Source organism: Heptranchias perlo, chromosome 5 (genome assembly GCF_035084215.1).
Source record: "Heptranchias perlo isolate sHepPer1 chromosome 5, sHepPer1.hap1, whole genome shotgun sequence".
NCBI classification, from domain to species: domain Eukaryota; kingdom Metazoa; phylum Chordata; class Chondrichthyes; order Hexanchiformes; family Hexanchidae; genus Heptranchias; species Heptranchias perlo.
In genome coordinates, this window is record NC_090329.1 from 104,635,693 (window position 1) to 104,657,133 (window position 21,441).

Genomic DNA, 21,441 nt, shown 5'->3' on the forward strand with positions numbered 1-21,441 from the left:
TTGGCGTGTACTTGTCACACCTTTGTGTCATCGTTTTCATTATAGATTCATAAGTCCACATTTATAATGGAAGCTGCCTATGTAAACTTGTCACACTGTAATTACATCCTCCCGTCAGTGGTGTCACTGTTGCACCTCAGTTTTGTGTGCCCAGCTCGTCAGCCTGTGCTCCAATCAGCTCTACTTTTCTGCTTCCCAAAGTGTTAGAAGTGTTGCTGTTAAACTATAAATCTGTTTAATGTTATAAAAATCATACTTCTGCATGTACTTTCTGTCAATTGTTCTGTATTTATAGTTACAATGGAAATGCCTATGTAAACTTCTCAAGCTGTAATTATACCCTCTCCCTAGTGGAGGCCCTGCAGTTCTTTCCACTGGGGACAGAGTGCAATTACAATTTGACAAGTTTACAGAGGCAGTTTACGTAATAAATGTGGATATAGGAATTTATAATGGAATATATAACATAAGGGCTGAATGTATGACTGTAAAATGGCGACAAAATTATATTTGCACGCTCTAGTCCATTTAGTCCCCACTGTCTAACCCGGCTTTACCTTAACACTACACTTGGCCTTGACACCCCTTGTGCAAAACCACAGGAGATAGACTAGTAATAATATAAAATCAAAGTTAAAAATAAGTACAGAATGTACGACTTTAATAGCAGGGGCTGAATTACGTCTGTTGGCCCTGGTCTCATCATTTCTCGCCTGCCAACCTCGCTTTTCTTAGTCTCACTCCTCATTTGCACTGCCACGGGAGATCGCTAGTATCAATTAAAGAGGTTTCCTTAAAAACTAGTGCAAAATGCAACTGACAGCTGTTAATGAAACCAGATTGTGGACATTGCAAGGGAAATTTATCTTATGCCCATATTGATCCTTAATATATTTATACCAGCACTTATGTTATTTTTGTTAGTGTGAATATTCAGTGTAAAGCGATTTCCAGTTTTCAACTGCAGTAACTATTGGATAACTGTTGCTAAAACACTTCATAAGCAGTTCAACGCCATTTTGAAACGTGGGTAATCAGAGACCGCAGACTTGCGATTTCCGACAAGTGGTCTTGAAGGTAATGGCTTCTCTCCAAGAGCCCCCATTCAGGAAATCAGCCCCCGAGGGTTTTGATAGAGCAAATAAGGAGAAACTGTTTCCAGTGGCGGAAGGGTCGGGTAACCAGAAGACACAGATTTAAGGTAATTGGCAAAAGAACCAGAGGTGAGATGAGGAGAAATATTTTTATGCAGCGAGTTGTTATGATCTGGAATGCACTGCCTGAAAGGGTGGTGGAAGCAGATTCAATAATAACTTTCAAAAGAGAATTGGATAAATACTTGAAGGGGAAAAATTTGCAGGGCTATGGAGAAAGGGCAGAGGAATAGGACTAATTGGATCGCTCTTTCAACGAGCTGGCACAGGCACAAGGGGCCGAACGGCCTCCTTCTGTGCTATATCATTCTATGATTCTGTGAGAGTACATTAAACAAGATCCACCCTCCCAGTCTTTCCTTCCCCTTTAATTGCACTCAGTCAGTATATTCCATTCGTCAGATTCCTTTCCCGCACAAGGTTTTTGAAGATACTTAATTCAGAATAAACAACAAATTGTCTTGACACCAGAAAATTTCTTTCAGGACATCTTTGCTCTGGATTTGGAGCCTTACCGCTACAGTGGAGTGAACATGACAGGGTTACAGATTCTCAACACTGAGAACAGCCAAGTAGCCTCCATAATTGAAAAATGGTCGATGGAAAGATTACAAGCACCCCCCAAACCAGGTTCGGGTTTGCTGGATGGATTTATGACGGTATGAAGAAAGATTATAAAAGGTGCTGCATGCAATCACATTATAAAATGTCAGCGTTTCATTCAAGTAGAAAAATGATGCCACAACTGCAATATGAAACTATGAACGTAGTCCTATCATAAATGTCAAAGGACAAAGGGAGCAAATTATATATATTTTTAAGTTCATTTATGCATTCTAAAGTAAACGTCACTGATTCACTGTATTGATGAAACAGATTTCATTGATGTTCTAAGTTATAGCAGTTGGAAAGTCGATATCAGTTTTGTTTATCCGTCACAAATAATTTGTGCTTTTTTTCTTTTGTAAGAAGATAAACTAAGGATGAGAAAAGGTCAGTCAGCTATCGAAGGTCTTCTGTCCAATATATTAGCTTTACTAAAATTTTGAATATTCAAAGTGTTTGGTAGATTATGCTAAACATTTTATCATATTTCAAATACTCTTTGGTATCGGTTTTAAATTTACTTTTCACTAATTTCTATCCATGTACTTTGACCTGACTTTCTTTCTGTACTTTGATGTACACCATTTAGTATTTCATATACTTCAATGAGATCCTCCACCTTGCCCATCTTTTCTGTAAAGCTTATGTTTTTTTAATCTTTCCTCATAGTTTATCCTCTTTATGCTTGGGATAAATCTTATTGTTCTTTTCTGTACCCCTTCCAATGCATTATATATCTTTTACTTGGTGCGGTGACCAAAATTAAACACGATATGTGATGTGTAGTCTGACCAATGCATTGTAAAGCCTTAGTATTATTTCTGCAAAAATCTTGTGAATTTGCACTGCGAATGAAAAACTGTGCACTGGGAGAACACATTGGGAATTGAGGTGTGGAGACGAGAGGGCCCCTTAGGATATTCCATCCATTTATTTTAATTTTAATGAATGGACAGAAAATCCTGTGGGACTGCTGACCTCGATGAAGGGAGTGCAAATTTGTAAAATCTATCCTGTATTCTACAGTTCTGACTATGTATGCTGGTATTATGTTAGTTTTTTTAATTGCTTTGGTACATTGTCTGGATATTGAAAGTGACATGCCTACTTTTCCACTCGTATTCTGTCAAACAGCTTTGAGTAATTAAGAGGAACTAACCCTGAAACTACAATTGCCGAGCAATTTGGCTTAAAATGCTGTAGATGATTATTTAGTTAAAATCCCAGTGCTGTGGAAACCTTATAAACGAAAAGCAAAAATCAGTGAATGCTGGAAATCGGAAGCAAAACAAAAAGTCCTGGAAGCGCTCGGCAAGACAATTAGCATTGGTGGAGAGAAGAGACAAGGTAACATTCAGATGTGGCACAGGTTTGCCAGTTTTTCTTGCTTCCATTTCTATCTGCCTCAACTATTTGCATGTTTTCTGTGCCTTGTAAATGTCTTTGATTTCTCTCATTAGGCCTCCTGTTGTTTCCTATCAATGTCACTTCAATTAACCACCTCCTGTTTTCCACCTAAACACTTCACAGGTCATTCTATTTCTTCTCTCTGTGCTTTCTTTCCTCCCCTTCCCTTCATTCAGCTCCTTTTTAAAATGCTATTCATCTGTACTGTCTTCCAGTTCTGACAGAGGGTGTACTCCAGCCCGAAACATTAACTTGTCTGTTCTCCCCGCAGATGGGGCTCTATTTTAGCACCCGCTATCGGGTGCGTTCCTGGCGGGGGGCTCCGAAAATCGGGGAATCCCGGAGCGGGTCGGGAGCCCGGCTCCAACCCGCCCACTTCCGGGTTCCCCACAGACGCGCCGACGTGCGCGCGCAGCCCCCGCATGTGGGACTCCCGCAGGCAATTAAAGCCAGCGGGGAGCCACTTAACAGTATTTAATTAGGTATTTCAGGTCATTAACAGACCTGATTAAGGGAATATGTGAGGAGGGGTGGGATTTTAGAGACAACTGGGACTGTTTCCCATACTGGGGGAAACACTCCCAGTTGAAATGGACGTGTTGCAACAGTCAGCCTGTGGCAGCTGCAAAGGTCCATTTGACAGGTGGGGGGGGGGAGACCCTCACTCATTGCAGGAGGCCACTCTGTCACTTGGGACAAAGTTTGGCCTCCACCACCCTCCTCCTGACAATCACATTCACCAACTTGCACACTTACCCCAGGGTCCAGAGATATGTACCTGCCTTGCAGACCCCCTCAGATGTACATCTTCCGGATGGGGGCCACCGTAGCTGCAGTCATGACCTCCTCGGAGGGCAAACAGCATCACCAGCCTCGCCGGCCACGCCGTCCACCTCTGACACGTGGAGCTCCACAACAGAGTGCTGTGACGCATCCACTTGCACAGCAGGAGGGAGGGCTACCACAGAGAGAGATGCGTCGCAGAGGGCACTACCCTCGCCACAGGGTCCACAGACCGAGGCTCAGCTTCCTGGACCTCTCTGAGCAGCAGTGCACACGGAGGCTCGGAGTCACTCGACATGTAGTCATGGACATCTGCAGCCTCCTTCATGCCGAGCTGCTCCGGGCTGGCCCAAGCACCATCTTCTTACCTGTCGCTCTCAAAGTCACCACTGCCCTCAACAACTTCTCTTCCGCATCCTTCCAGGGTGCCACCGGGGACATCGCTGATGTCTCTCAGTCGTCTGCACAAAAGAGCCCTGCAAATACACTTACACCCACTCTGCAGTGACACAATGGGTGGCATCAGTTGTGGGTCTTCATTGTGATCCTCAGGAAAGGGCATTATTGCACAAACCAGACAAGATTCGCAAAGACGTGGCAGTAGTGGTGCCAATATAATATGTAATGTGAGTTGGTCAGAAATTCAATATAAGTAAAAACCATGACAAACCCTCAAACACCCTTGTGCATCCCCTTCATGCTCACGACACGTTTGCCTTACGTTTCCTACTGCACATATGTGATGCATGCCCTGTGGCTGCAGCACAGGTAGTGGCAGGTTGGGTGAGGCTGACTGTGAAAGAGATGCATGAGAGGGTGAGTATGAGATAGAGCCATGAGATTCTATGAGGATTGGGTTGAGTGGTAGTGGCGGGATGAGTACTGGGGAGGTGAGTAAGTGCAGGTAAGATGAGGATGAGGTTTGAGTGGGTGTGAGGGGTGATGTGACAGAGTAGTGTTGGCAGTGCAGAAGGAGGTGTGGGGTGGGGGCGGTGATGTGGCAGACGGAGTGTAGGGGAATGAGTAAGTGTACTCACTTTGGCTGACCTATTTAGGTTATTGCAGCGCCTCCTGCACTGTATGCAGGTGGGCGATATGTTGGTGGTGTAGGTGACCTCTTCTGCCACCTCGAGCCAGGCCTTCTTGGTGGCAGAGGCAGGCCGCTTCCTCCCGCCCGCCGGGGGGAAGATCTCTGTCCTCCCCCTCCTCCTCACCCCATCTAATGATACCTGGAGTGAGGCATCATTAAACTGGGAGCAGCCTTCCCCCTGGGCTGCTCCATGCTGTAATTTTTGCTATTTGTTGCAGCATCTGTCAGTGGAGGACTGCCCCTTTAAATAGTGCTCCTCCAGCTGACAGAGCTTACTGCGCATGTGCAGTCAGCCCGACGCGCAGATCAGCAGTGGGAAACCCGGAAGACCAGGTAAGTGGATCCAATTAGGCTGCGATCGCGCACGGGGCAGACTGATTTCACTGGGCGCGTTACCCAAGCACCCAATAGCCCCCCCGCCGCGAACCCGCAGCCCTGGTAGCATCGAGCCCTTGGTGATTGGCCTGCTGAGTGTTTCCAGCAATTTTCTGTTCTTGCTGCAGCACTTTTATCCAGTTGTGTTCATGTAAAAATTGCAGTGACAACTGCTAATCTGGATAGCAAGTCACAGTAATATGAACAAAATGGTCCAAATTTGAATCTCTTCCCAATGTACTGGTTAATCTGCCTGAAGTTAGGGTTTTGCAGGCATAATTAAGATGACCTAACAAGCCTGGCAGCTTCATTAGCATAACATTTCTCCGCTAATTGCCTCACCTATCATCTGTTTTGGATTGTGTACTTTAATCTTTGCTGTGTTGTATTGTGACAGCACAGAGTTCCATTCCTCAACTGTGCTCATTAGTTTGGAGGATGCAATTTTTTATTCATGACCTAAGCAAAGTACTTTTCAGTCAGCAGCAGCACCAGACAACTCTTGACAAAACAACCTTAACCCTTAGGTTAGGAAAGAAAGCATCCTGCACCACATAGGATGCACCTGTACTCCACAGGAATGTACAAAGTATTCTTAAGTGCCGTTGGATATTACCAACTCAAAATATGCACAATACACAGTTGGTTAAACTTTTGGCTGAAAGCTGAGAAGTTTGCCTTGATGAAGAAATAGATTATTTTTAAAATTTGTCATATTATCATTTTAAATACTGAGTACATTTTGACAAAGAACCCTAATAATCTGCACCAAAAATGTAAGAGCTAATTCCATGCTCCCAGAGCGGGGTGGAGCTTGTAGTGGATACACTGAGATGAATCGCAGGCACACAAACAGTCATTTTGTGTCCATTCATTTTATTAGGGAGAAAATCATGGACTGGGGCCGACAATTTCCCACAACACCCTCCCCGTGAATGCCATTCCCCCGCTGGGAGTGCGAAATCGGCCCTTTGTGTTTTACAACCGTTGTGGTTCAAAAAAAAATTAAAGCCTGTGTAGTTCTGAAGTCAAGTTGTTTTCTGGACTTTACTGATTTGTAACCAGACACAATGCGCAGGTGGTGTACTCCCATCAGCAAACTGCTCGTTTCAACCCTGGCTGCCTGGTGCCTACCCACTGAATTTATGCTATGGACTCTGTGATGGTCAATGCAGTGAGAATGTAAATCAATTTGTTGGTGACACGTTGCTTGTGTCTTAATGTTAGTTATCAAGATTTTGTTTTGAATTTACCAACAATCTTTACAACTAGTTAATGAACCTATTCAAAAAGTAGAATTTGACAGGTTTCTTCAAAGGGAAACAAGAAATTTTCATATGCCAGTGAAAGAAATGTTTCAATGTAAAAAGAAAACAAACAACTATCTTGCAGTGTTGAGCTCCCCACAGTAGATACTTTATGACAGGAGCTTGTTTACATAATGTTAAATCAAATATCATTATTGTGATAAACTACCAGGAGGTTGATACTTGTGCCTTGCATGTGCTCTTGTAAATAGTCTTTGTGATTGAAGAGTGTTTTTCCATACTGCAAAGCTACATTTTTTTAATTGAAATTGCTAAAGAACCGAACAACCCAACAGCTGCTCCTTGTAGTAGTTTCTTTACTTTCTTTTAAAATGGCCCTCTTTTTTATTGTTCCCCAATCGTGCTTTCGGAACATGACAGATGCCCGATATATGGGACTGAGTGGTGATGTAGATTAATTTTATTTTAGTTCAAATTCAACTCAGACAGAAATAATGGCTCTACAGAGCCCGAAGTGCATTGACTCTGACCAATCTGAATCCTGCATCTGGTGGAGCAGTGTCCACAACATAAAATGGTCCATAATTCAGCATTAATTGCCGTCGATTCTAGAGCAGTCTGATAAGGCTGATTGCTATAGAAACGAAAATTATGCACTGGTGCAGTGCAGGCTGTTCTTTCGACGTTGGAATTGTGCCCCTCTGAATCGGTACAGGGCACTTGCAGTGTATGGCTTTATCACCCACTTCAAGTTATCAGGTCAGTCCACGTATAGGATATAAATCATATCCGTATTTCATCATCATCTATCCTCTATATAATTCAAGTTGATTTTTGAAGGGTTTCCAAAGAAAGCCTTACAGAGACAGTCAAATGTAAAATCATGTGTCTTTCTCTAAGATGTGAAAGAAATCAATCATTGGCTTTCACTCTGTTACCAAATTAATGGTGATGCAATCATTTTTCACTATATATGTTTTGTGCAAATGATAGATTGACTTATTCTTTACCACCTCTTCCAATCAAATTCTAATGTACATTTAAAACAATACCAGACAGGAGGATTTGATGGAATGGTAAAACCTTTCTGCCTCTGCAGTTTAAACAATTTCTTTGCTGAATTTGTATACTTACCAATACGAGAAATGTTAGTAGGGGAACAAATCATATTTTTGACTTCTGTCACCCAGCGTCAGTATCAAGAGCTCCCAGGTTGGGTACAGCGTGGTCAGATGCAGGATAAAGCTGCTTTTACTCTGCCCCAACAAAGTGCCCTAACTCCAACTTCAGAACACCATTTGCTACTGCATCAGTGTAAATGTTTCCATCCCTTACATTAGCTCTCCTTTTAGTCTTTCTCAGCGAAATTTCCAATTTAAGCCAAATTTTATGCTGCACACAAGGAACCGGGTTAAAACTGATCCAAACCTGTTTTCAATTGAATCCTTACAATTATCATAGAGGAAACTGTCATCCCCCACCCCCTCCCTTTGGGCTGGAAATATGGAACTCTTGATCTTTATAAAAATAGATTTTTACCAGTATCGGATTGAATTGAAGATGTTGTGCAAATTTAATAATGTAGTTCCATTCATGTTTCAGCTTATTTTAGTATCCGCATAATTTTCCCTTTTCCACCTTCAGATCAACAGAACTTTGTTTTTGTATACAAATGCAATTTGGTATTTTCAATTGGAAATACAAAAGTGCACACAGAGCCAAAAGCAAACTGTGTTTGTATGATATCTCTGTCGGATACCTCTGTCCCCACAGCAGATTTCTGCAATATAACTACTTGTTGAAGGTGGAGATTGGCAAAGAATCACCAGCTTTACAGTAGAAAATGGAGAACGTGAATGGAAAGATAGGAAAGTCAGAATGAAATGAAGAGATAAAAAGGGGAAAATAGGGAAAGAATACAAGAAAGAAGGAAAAGAATGCAGAGAGATGCATTTTATGGTGGTAAAATGTTAACACATGATCTATCATCAATGAGTGAAATGCGGATACGTAATGGCAGACGATTTGGATTAGCTCTCAGTAATATTGAGGTATGGAGACATAGGAGGAGATAGGCCATAAGATAATGCTCACTGGGAAAACTAAAAGATCCAAAGGCAGGTACCACAACCTGATCTGGCTAGGATGCCCTGTTCTTTTGCGGTTTAAAATGATATGTGGAATCATGCATCAACAATGGCTTGGTTAAGGCTACAAATGATATGGTTCTACTAGAATTTTAAGATTCATGTTCAGGTAGATTTTGAATTTTTACAGAGTTGATGCAAAAGGAAGTAAAATGTTTATTACTTTTTACCCATCACTAGAAATTACAATAACCTAGATTTAGAGCACTTCGCCAGCTTGCCAAGAGATTGATTCATAGTTGCCTACGACATTAAAGACACAAGTTGTTGTAGAATTGGAAAAAAACACTAAAATACTGATTCCTCACAAGCTCTTGCATTTCTCGTTAATAGAAGAAAAGGATTGAGTGTTCCTTCATTATGTCAATCTCATTAAAAAAAGATACGTCTTTCCTCCAATTCTCTCAAAAGAGCCAATTCCTCCCTTTCAAAAACTTACTGCGTTTCCATTTTGAGTTTAAAACACAAAAGGCAACAATCACATTTTCAAATGAATTGTTATGAAGACCATGAGAGACAGGTAGAAAATTGGGTTACTGAATTATTTCATAAATGTTTTAGAATATAAAAATGTAGCTAAGTTTATCCTGACTGCTAGTTCGATCTCAATGGCCGAGCAATTTGATAAGTACGCCTTGAGTTGTGGATGTAACAAATGGATGAGATGGATCTAGCTGAATAAAATGTGAATAAACATGATAAGGGAAGCATATTATACCCTCCTGCAACGGTAGTTTTATCCTGTAGACATTAACGCTTTCTGTAAATGGGTAATCTTCAAATAATTTTGTCTCAATTGGTGATAGTTATAGTTCACCATTGGAAAAATAATCATTTTAATGGATTCTGAATTCCTTTATAAAGAAAGGGTTGTTTCCTTCCATTTTTTAAAATCCGCATTAAAGGAGCTTAGTGGTCCAATGTGATGAAAGTCTCCTCTGTCAGGCAACTATAAAGGGGTTCCATGTTAAATGAGTTTGGGTAATCTCAATTCCTATAATCTGATTTTAATTCTCAGGAGGAAAATTGGTTGGAATCAGGTTTCAGTGCCTTCAACCAGTCTTTGGAGCTTATCTAAAAGGTATTTTCAAGCTGGGATTTGTTATGGAAAAGCATTCCCTGTCCTCTTGGTGTTGAACTGGCTGACTGGTGTGAAAATAGAAAGGTTGCCCTTTTTTCTATAGGAGATTGCAAAGCAGGATTCAGTTGAAGGTAACTGTAATATGGATATATGTCTCAGAAATTTATGCTCAGTGGGAGCACAAAAAGATTGGAACAAGTTATACTAATGTAAGGAATCTTACAACACCAGGTTATAGTCCAACAATTTTATTTTAAAATCACAAGCTTTCGGAGATTATCTCCTTCGTCAGGTGAGTAGTGAATGAGAGGTTCTCAAATCGCATATCTTATATTAGGCTGGGACACCATCACACCAATCAAAGGTGTCGTTGGTGTTCAGACAGGTTAGCCACGGAAAACAGTATGCTGAATACACAATGTGTCAAATTACACAGACAGAGAGAAAGAGACCCGAAAGGCAGAGAGAGAGAGAGAGAGAATTTCCAGTTGTATTAAAAACAGATAACTTTTTTTTCCTTGCTGGTGGGGTTACGTGTAGCATGACATGAACCCAAGATCCCGGTTGAGGCCGTCCTCATGGGTGCGGAACTTGGCTATCAATTTCTGCTTGACGATTTTGCGTTGTCGTGTGTCTCGAAGGCCGCCTTGGAGAAAGCTTACCCGAAGATCGGTGGCTGAATGTCCTTGACTGCTAAAGTGTTCCCCGACTGGGAGGGAACCCTCCTGTCTGGCGATTGTTGCGCGGTGTCCGTTCATCCGTTGTCGCAGTGTCTGCACGGTCTCGCCAATGTACCATGCTCCGGGGCATCCTTTCCTGCAACGTATGAGGTAGACAACGTCGGCCGAGTCACAGGAGTATGAACCATGTACCTGGTGGGTGGTGTCCTCTCATGTGATGGTGGTATCTGTGTCGATGATCTGGCATGTCTTGTAGAGGTTGCCGTGGCAGGGTTGTGTGGTGTCGTGGACGCTGTTCTCCTGAAAGCTGGGTAATTTGCTGCGAACGATGGTCTGTTTGAGGTTGGGTGGCTGTTTGAAGGTGACTAGTGGAGGCATGGGGATGGCCTTAGCGGGGTGTTCGTCGTCATCGATGACATGTTGAAGGCTGCGGAGAACATGGCGTAGTTTCTCCGCTCCGGGGAAGTACTGGACGACGAAGGGTACTCTGTTGGTTGCGTCCCGTGTTATACTAGGATACCAATGGGCGACTCACAGAGCTGAGTACATGTGCTGACAGTACTTCTGCACATTAGCTTCTAAATGTAAGGGACAAAGTTCCAGCTAAATATGTTTTTGTCAATTTTTGGGGGTTTCTGCATATCTTCCGAAGTTATGGCAGGTGATCAGGACAGCCTGACAGAAAATTTAAGCCCAATTTCTGGGAAAGAGATCTGCGGCTAGGAGAAATGGTGTGATGTTGGTACTTCATGCAGATATTTTAGAGCAATACAGAATGGTTGGGTGCAGTTGTAGCAGTATTAGCAGACATGAGCCATATGAACATTTAATTCTGTAGGAATTATGCCATAGCGGGATCGTTAGTTTTTCTGGGATTGAGTTTTGAAGGAAATTATTAACTTTTTTGTGCATGATTTGATTGATTCAGTTGCCGTACTTTGATGGAAGTTTTTTTGTATGCGATCGTAGATTTCACATGACTTTTCAACCAAAAAAGTCTAACAACTTTCACATTTCCATAAAGGTATGGAAAATAACTCTATCCTTCTCAGAAGGAAGGATGTTTGTGAACTGGTTTGATCAAGTCTTTGGAGATTATCTGAGAGGGTCTTTTCAAACTGGGACTTGGCATGGCAATATACCTGTCATTTTAATTATCTCGGGCTCTACTCTTTGGCAAATGTTGTCATTAAACCAGGGCTGTGAATCAATACTAAGCCATTGTTCAGCAGGGTGAAGTTTGGTGCTTGGCAGCATTAGATGTGGTGGGGTGGGGTGGAGGGGTTGGTGAGGAGGAATATTCATCTTTAGCATTCCCTGCACAGAGCTTTGTGTGCAGGGACTGCAATTTGGGAACTCAGGTGCACACCCTTATTATTTTCCATCCATTTTACATGAACGCATGGAGAATTGCCGAGGTGCACACCTGACTGGTGTGAGAAACTCTGCCCCGGGAATGCTAAAGATGAAAATCCACCCCTTGGTCTGCTTGGGCTGAGCCCAGATAACTTGCGGCTCTTTTGACTCTAATGATGGTCCAAAGCAGCAATTTCTTGCTTGAGATGATTCCAGTGACTCTTATCATATAGCCTGAAGTCCGCTTTGGTTCAAGAGCTCCTGCATGTGCAGAAGTGGCAAAAGAACCAGAAGGAAGATGAGGAGAATTTTTTTCGAGCTGTCATGGTCTGGAATGGTGGTGGGAGCAGATTCAATAGTAACTTTCAAAAGGGAATTGAATATATAATTGAAAAGAAAAAATTTGCAGGGCTATTGGGAAAGGGCAGGGGAGTGGGACTAATTGGATAGCTCTTTTAAAGAGCCAGCACAGGTACGATGGGCAGAATGGCCTCCTTCTGTGCTGTAAGATTCTATGATGATTCTGTGGAGTGTATGAGAACACCCATGTCGAGGTCTCTTTTCGTGTCGTCAACATTGCCATGCAAAAGAGTCCAAAGAGATTAGGTGCAAGCATCTACCAAAGTTTGACTCCATTAGTGATAGCAAGAGGCAGGGGCAGCACTCCATCAGCACCCATTCTACTAAGCATTCCATTGCACTTGAACTGATGCACAAGACAGACAAGTTTCTCTGGGCCCCCAAATTTGAACAGCAATTTCCACAGCCCTAGATGGCTGACCGTGTCAGAAGCCTTAATTCAATCAACAAATGCTGTGTGGAGGTCCTCATACTGTTCCAAACATTTCTTTGTATCTGTAAGCAATGAAGACCTTGACAGGAGTGCTGCGATTTGCTTTGAAACCGCAATGTGCTTCTGTTGGAAAAGTCAATGGCATTTTCATGAGAAGGACTCTCGCAAATATTTCTGATGAAAGGTCATCAACCTGAAACATTAGTTCTCTTTCCCTTACCACAGATGTTGCCTGACCCGCTGAATGTTTTCCAGCATTTTCTGTTCTTATTTCAGATTTCCAGTACCCACAGTATTTTGATTTTGTTCTCGCAAATATTTTCCTGGCTATCGAAAGGAATTCCACAGCAGTTACCACACTTGCATTCTTCTTGTTTCTGCTTGTAGATGGTAACAATTGTCATGTCCTTTAGGTTTTGTGGATTGGAGCCATTTCTCCACATTGTTTTTGGAGTCTGTGCAGATCAGTGGAGCCCTACAACTACAATTGTAAATCTCTGCAGGGATTCCATCTAGTCTGCTCTTAATTGCCTTGATGGCTCTACTAACCTGGCAATTGTGCAAATCTCATCCTTGCTTTTATGTTGTAGCTGCTGTGTGACTGTCAAGGACTTCATCCATAATGATGGATGGCCTATTCAGTAATTTTTGAAAGTGCTTAGGCCATCTCTGCATGATCTTAACTTGGCTTGCGACAAGGGTGGCACCATCTGTACTCTTAAGAGGTACAGTATGCACGGGCTGTTCATCTTCTTTAGCACATTATACAAATACTTTGTTCCTTCTAAGCTCAAAATCACCACCCTTCACACTCATCATTGTCTCCTACCTCAGCTCAATTTCTTTTGTGACCTCAAAATGAATAACTCATTACATACCTCAATTTTTTCCTTCCTCCTACAATCTTCAAAACCAAAGCATAGTTTAACCTAATTGCTACTTCCAAATGATCTTATCTTCTCTTGTACTTTTTTCAATCTTTTTAAAATTTTATTGATTATAATAATAGTAATACTTCTTTTGCCTCCCCATCACTCTGTCCTCACCAAGTTCTACTGGCTTCCAGTGTCCCAGAGAATTGACTTTAAGATTCTCATCCATACTTTCAAATCTCTTCCCTCCCTACATCTGTGATCTCTTCCAGCCCTATGTTCCTCTGTGCACCCAACTGTCCTCCTACTTCTCATTCCCCACTCCGCTATCGGTGACGGCTCCTTCAGCCACATTGCCTTGGCCTGTGGAATTCCCTCCCTCAGCATCTCCATCTTGCCACCACCCTCCTTGCCCTCAAAACCTTTCTTAAAAACCTCCTCTTTGACTCTTTTGCCGCCAGCCCATTCACGGGAGACAGCTCAGCAAATGACCTGAAACCATTTTCATCTTTTATATTTGTGGGGCCAAGAGGAGCAGGAATTCTCCACTTGGCCTCACCAGAATACTCCAACCCACTGCCGACCCACGTGCGCCCTCTCCCGGGATCACCTCACCTGCCCCCCCTACCTCAGGCTGGACTGTCGGCCGGCTCCGTGCGGGATCTGGCTGACTTCCCAATTGGCGAGCTCCATCAAATCTGGCGCAGCTCACCAGATCCGTGCAAATAAAGCCGAGCCTCAAACTGGCTCGAGCCCCATGGCGGTAACAATGGGCAAGAAGCAAATGCCAACCGATCATCCATTGTGCCGAATGTTAAAATTGGTCCCTGTGAATCCTATGTAGAGGGGGAGGGCTATAGAGGGGAAGGGCAATGAATCTATTGCTAGCACAAGTTAGGAGTCAAATTCCTGATGACAGATACTGACGGTAATAAAACAAAACTCACAAAGGAGCTAATTTCTTCATTATTAGCATTGAATGTTTATGCAGCGGGCTATCTAAATACTGAAAAAGTAATCAAAGCAGGATTGTATAGACAGTTTCAATAATGTTAACAATGTGGTCTTTGTGCCCTTGGTGTTCCTAAAGATGAGGCAAAGGCGTCTTGACAGCATCTTTGTCAAAATGGAAAATGCTCCAATGCACTGGAGGACCTTTAGCATCTCAAAAGAGAAAAGATCAGTTAATGTTTTGGACACAGACTCTTCCTTGGCCTGTACCACTAATATTAACCTAAATCTTTTATCTTTTGTTGTGCAGACAGATCTGCTGTATATTTTCAGCATTTACTTCTCAGATTTGCAGCTTTTTGTTTCATTTTATCTCATTCATCGAGCAACTTCTTTGTAAATTGCTACAGATAGAAGATTAGATCAAAATGGGGGATCAAAAGGAGGCACTGATCATGAATGAGATGCTTCAGTGACCCCAAATGACCGCTGACCTTAAATCAGAAAATGCAGAGATTTCTAGTGAAAGAAAAAAAACATGCAAGCAGCATGCCAGAAAGGGATGCTTTTTCTTTCCTGGTAAGAAAATTTCAGTTTATTTAGATCTCCCTCTGTACTTTCTCATGAATATGAAACAATTATATCGAAAGATGCTTAAGCAGGTGGGCCTTTGCTATGATGTCTTGATTCCAATCAGGCTAAGGATGAAGACAGATCATAAAAACTGAGGAAGTGCCCAATCAGGTTGAGTTGTTGTACATTGCAAGAGATTCTATACAAGCTGAAGGGAACCATCTAATTTTAAATCCCTCCAGGCAAGGGAAGTTAATAGTTCTTTTAATTTTTAAAATTATAGGCTAGGTCTTGGGATTGCGGCCTAGTGGTCATAAATACCTAAGCTAGCAAAAGCTGACTAACAAGTGCAGGGTGGCGGCAGGTTATGTGCCATATAATTTTAGCGATTTGATGGTCCAGGGAGGCCTGGCTATTACTAGCCAAGGGAGGGCTGGAGGAGGCACAGCTAGCGAACCACACCTGCGGGTACAGAGACGGGCAAAGTGACAGCTCGCGCCTTATTCCAAAAACTGAATTTAGAACTATATCTTATCCAGAGAATGCGCATCCAGCCTTATGGGACCTACCTGCTTAGAAGGAACACATGGGAGGTCACGTCATACACTGCCCAGCCAGGGGTTGAGTGTACCATTTACGGGACATGGCTGCTTCAAATGGGTAGTGGGTGAACTGACAGAATAAGCTGTGGTTGAATCCCAGGGACAACACCCAGATACTGCCTTGAGGCAACGTTTTGGATACACAGTGCTATGGCCACAAGGGCTGTGCAAGCAATTCAGGGTCCGTCAGGCAGTGCAGGCACAATACGTGGAACCGTGGGCGGCGGGAGGGATTAGAGGTGCCAGACCCCTTGTCTCTCGGGTAGATTTCCTGCAGCTCTTGGACTCCGGAAGAGTCAGCAGTTGTGGTGATATGGTTAGTTTCGGTGCACAGTCATCACAAACGAGCTGTAGGGCTTGCAAGCAAGTGACCTTCGTGGAGGGGGGATATATACCACAAGAATGTTGACTGTTTGACCGAGGAGAGATTTTTGGTTTAAGCCTAGAATATGTTTTTGATATGAGTTGATTGGGTTGAGGATTTTTAAGGTTTATCTTCAAAGGTCCAGCATCCTTTTTGTCTCCTTGGCAGGACCCACTGGGACAAATGGAGGCCAAGTACTGTGTCCACCACTTAAACCGTCCACATTTAAATCAGCCAAATAGCACTAATCATTTACCCTATTGTCAATTACAAAGTCGCTGCCTACTGGGTGTTAAACGCATTGGTTATTTCGGGCAGAAACAAGTGTTCACTCAGCAGTTCACACCTCGTTATGGTGGTATTACCTCTAACTGGTGTCAGGTTCAATAAGTAAATTGCACCTTGTTAAGGTCCAAAGTCCAACTTAGCTGGCAGAAAATCTTTCATTTACGCTGTAGTATGCTCGCCAGAAGCTCACACAGAACCCACCGTATCCGGACTGGTTTACTAATTTTAACTTTTCAAAGAGTATTGAACTTTCTTTTTAAATTTTAGATTAATGATAAAGAGCATTGCAGATGGAGGAGATAAACCATCCAACGATTATAACGGGCAATCATGTTGGCACCAACGCGCCCGCTATAAGCGGTGGGGGCTGTATGTTAATAAACTCTCCCAAAAGTTACTGAGCCAGGTATTTAAACTGTTACCCTTAATGAACTAGGGCAATAGGTGGATCGTTAACACATTTAAAACACTTCCCGTGGACGTTCATACATAGGATTTTGGGAGGAACTACATTCATGTGTGCACAGCATCAAGTTATGTCATTGGGCCCCACATCCAGGAGGCCAGTGGTTGGTTAAATTGGCCACCAAACTGGCCAATCCCCATACAGGGAGGGTGTCAGAGGTTAAGCCCTTAACCATTGCAGGGACAAAGTTTCAGAAACACGTGGTTAATGATTTGGTTGGGAAAATCTGCTGAGAGACAGACAAGGGCCAAGGACACTTTAAGACAGAGCTGATCAGATTCAGAAAAGGCTGATTAATAAAAGAGAGTATTTAGCCCAATAACAGGGAAAGAGTAGCATTTTTATTGTTTTCTTTGTCATAAGGAGTGATACAGAATAAAGTCAAAGAGCAGTGGGATTACTGTAAGTAGTTTTCTGTTCGTTCACTGAAGAATTGCACAATAATCCAGTTGGTCGATTTGCATTCGGCCTCATCTCACTAAAGTGTGAATCGGCCTGCCTTTCAGAAGACAGGCAAAGCACGTATAGGGATTAAGTGCGTGATGAAAATATCTAGTTCATTTAAAACAGAGCATTAATATTATGGTCCAGAGTTATGCTTTGTAAAACAAAATATTGGACAGCAAAGGTAATGACTTAATGGTCACTGGTTGTACTTATGGTGTAGCAGGGTGCAGGGCTCAATAAACGTAGGATGGATGACGTTGTCAACTTGGTTCAGTGATAACACCCTTGCAGCTGAGTCAGAAGGTTGTGGGTTCAAACTACACTTTAGGACTTGAGCACCTAATTTAAGCTGACATTTCAGTGCAGCACTAGGACAGAGTTGTTGTCGGAGGTATTGTCTTTCAGATGAAATGTTGAACCATGGCCCTGTCTGCCTGCTCAGGTGGATGTAAACGATTCCATGGCACTATTCAAAGAAGAGCAGGTCTCCTAGTGCTGTGGCCAACAATCCTCCCTCAACCAGTACCACCAAAAATCTCCTTTCTTCAATGGGTTTGGGGGAAGAGGTAAGATTTCTGATACTGAAGTTGGACTCCGCCTAACAGATGGGTGGAACCAGAATGGAGAATTAAGAAAAGCAAAAAATATATATTCTCAGGTTAGGAGGTAGATGGTTGAGAGTAAAAAGGGCAGTTTGTCTCATGAATACAGTGAATGTTTCAATGACTGTATACTATTGCTGTGGCAATATCTGCACATGACAAAATTAATATGGACCAAAAAAATCCACCAACAGCTTTCTGGAGAAACACCATGTCATTTTTGAAAGACGAGAAAAGGTGCTCAGCTACTGTTGGAAATAGGACCGTTAGAGAGAGTTTACAGTAATCGCGTGGATCAACACCATTTTTAATTCTGGGTGGTGATCTGGAATTGTTACAATTCAGCACTGGATACATGCTGACTTTTAAACTTGCAACGGCATTCAAACTGAGGAGGATGATGACCCTCCCCTCTCCCTTAGAGGATGAGACTGGGGAAATAATAATGGAAAACAAGGAAATGGCAGAGGAATTGAACAGATATTTTGTATCTGTCTTCACAGTAGAAAACACCAATAACATACCAATAATAGTAGAAAATGAAGGGGCAAAGGGGAAGGAGGAACTAAAAATAATCACTATCACTAGAGAAAAAATACGAGGTAAACTAATGGTTCTAAAGGCTGACAAATCCCCTGGACCTGATGGTTTGCATCCGAGGGTCTTAAAGGAAGTGGCAACAGAGATAGTGGATGCATTTGTTGTAATCTTCCAGAATTCACTAAATTCTGGAAAGGTCCCAGCGGATTGGAAAACCGCAAACGTAACACCCCTATTCAAGAAGGGAGTGAGACAGAAAGCAGGTAAGTATAGACCAGTTAGCCTAACATTTGTTATTGGGAAAATGCTAGAATCCATTATTAAGGAAGCAGTAGCAGGACATTTGGAGACTCATAATACAATCAAGGAGAGTCAACATGGTTTTATGAAGGGGAAATCATGTCTGATAAATTTATTAGAGTTCTTTAAGGAAGTAACGGGCAGGGTGGATAAAGGGGAACCAATGGATGCAGTATATTTGGATTTCCAAAAGGCATTCGATAAGGTGCCACATAAAAGATTACTGCACAAGATAAGAGCTCATGGTGTTGTGGGTAATATACTGGCATGGATAGAGGATTGGCTACCTAACAGAAAACAAAGAGTCGAGATAAAAGGATCATTTTCAAAATGGCAATCTGTAACTAGTGGGGTGCCGCAGGGATCAGTGCTGGGGCCTCAACTATTTACAATATATATCAATGACTTGGATGAAGGAACAGAGTGTCTTATGGCCAAATTTGCTGATGATACAAAGATAGGTGGAAAAGCAAGTTGCAATGAGGACACAAAATGTCTGCAAAGGGATATTGACAGGTTAAGCGAATGGGCAAAAATTTGGCAGATGGAATATAATGTGGGAAAATGTGAAGTCATCCACTTTGGGATGAAAAATAAAAAAGCAAAATATTATTTGAATGGAGAAATACTACAAAATGCTGTGGTACAGAGGGATCTGGGTGTCCTTGTACATGAAACACAAAAAGTCAACATACAGGTGTAGCAGGTAATCCTGAAGGCAAACGGAATATTGGCCTTTATTTCTAGGGGGATGGAGTATAAAAGCAGGGAAGTCATGCTACAACTGTACAGGGTGCTGGTGAGACCACACCTGGAGTACTGCGTACAGTTCTGGTGCCCTTATTTAAGGAAGGACATACTTGCATTGGAGGCAGTTCAGAGAAGGTTCACGAGGTTGATTCCGGGTATGGAAGGGTTGTCTTATGAGGAAAGATTGAACAGGTTGGGTCTATACTCATTGGAGTTTCGAAGAATGAGAGGAGATCTTATTGAAACATACAAGATTGTGAGGGGACTCGATAGGGTAGATGCTGAGAGGTTGTTACCCCTCACGGGGGAATCTAAAACTAGGGGGCGTGGCCTCAGAATAAGGGGTCACCCGTTTAAGATGGAAATGAGGAGGAATTTCTTCTTCCAGAGTGTCGTGAATCTTCGGAATTCTTTACCCCAAAAAGCTGTCGAGGCTGAGTCATTGAATACATTCAAGGCTGAGTTAGACACATTTTTGATCAGCATGGGAGTCAAAGGAAAGGGGAAAAGGGCGGGAAAGTGGAGTTGAGGTAAAAATCAGATCAGCCATGATCTCATTAAATGGTGGAACAGGCTCGAGGGGCCGAATGGCCTACACCTGCTCCTATCTCTTATGGTCTTATGGTCTCCCCTCCTTCCATCCCAACTTCTCCCATTCCACCCCTCCCTCACACCCCCCTCCCATCCCATACCCTCCCCTCCCCTCCCCCACAACAGCGATGGAGCCAACTGACTCTTTTCTAGGTTTCAAAACTGACAGGGTGAATCTGCAAGAGGCTGAGGATAGTGGAACAAAAGCTTTTTTTTTGCAACTAGGGGTTATATTTAATAATTATTTTTCTGCCTTACCACGTGGAAGTGCTGTCTCCTGCGGTAATGTTTCCCTTTAATAGTTTTTGCAGTTGATAACCTGCTGCTTGTAATTGGTTTGATTTGATACTTGTGACATTAAATAATTAAATTTAATCAAGATTTTTATGTAGCTACTCAAGTTGCCCTCTTCAATCTCATTGTCCTGTTTTTATCTTTAAATTTGTCTGCCTGACTACTTCCTCTGGATTAACTCCTAAGGGATCCATTCACTTTCATTGTAGATAACCGTGGGGGAATTTACATCTGTTGGTTATTTGTCTGAATTAAGGGTGATTCTTCCCAAGAGTTGTTGAGAACATTAGGTTGGCTTTCATGACCTTATATAAGCAACAACTGGAGTGCATAGCTGGGTATATTCTGCTCATTACTGAAGCAAATCCCCTGTTAATACTGGTGGCTTCAAACCATTAGCTAACAAGCAGTGTTAGAACTTTCTAATGAAGGTTGACTGGCTGGTATTGTTGGTTTATCGTGGTCAGGCTGTACGTGAGGATGTTTTGGAGCTCCCTAGCTGTGTTATGGGGGTCGATTTTGCAATGGTGGTGGGTTGGCAGCGGTGGGGGGGGGGGTGGGTGAAGGTGCACGTGGCAAACCCGCATGAATAAAACTTACCGTTTCCGACATGATCTCATGTTGATTGCCGATGATTAACGTCCTCTCCGGGTTCCGCGCCCGGCAGCTAGCCGGCAGGCGCTGCAACGCAGAGGTTGCGGTGGGGGGGGGGGGGGGGGGGGGGGGTTGGCGGTGGAGAGAAAGAGAGAGAGTGAGATGTCATCCGGCACTGGAATGGAAGATCGAGGTGGGGGGAGAGTGGAAGATCGGTGTGGGGGGGGAGAGGGGAAGATCGGGAGTGCATCGGCGGGGGGGTGAAGAGGGGAGATCAGAGAGGGAGACCTCGGACATCGGAGCAGGGTGCAAAGGTAAGTTCATTTTGTGTTTTAATTTCCTTCTATGGTGTTTTATGTAATTTATTTAGTTTCTTTTTCCCTGATCCGGCCCTTCGCCCCTGGTTTCACCAGGTGTGAATCAGAAGCAGTGGGCAAGCCACCCAGATAAGTTTAAAAATCGTTACA

General features: G+C 42.9%; 1 protein-coding gene across 2 annotated transcripts in view; it reads left to right on the forward strand.

Moving 5' to 3' along the window:
• Nucleotides 1-21,441, forward strand: part of LOC137321491 (glutamate receptor ionotropic, kainate 2) — a 394,735-nt gene that overhangs the window by 177,476 nt on the left and 195,818 nt on the right. For both annotated transcript variants that reach the window (XM_067983881.1, XM_067983882.1), the window contains exon 6: nucleotides 1,640-1,813. In XM_067983881.1, the coding sequence (XP_067839982.1) occupies nucleotides 1,640-1,813 (174 nt within the window). The remainder of the gene's footprint in view (nucleotides 1-1,639; nucleotides 1,814-21,441) is intronic.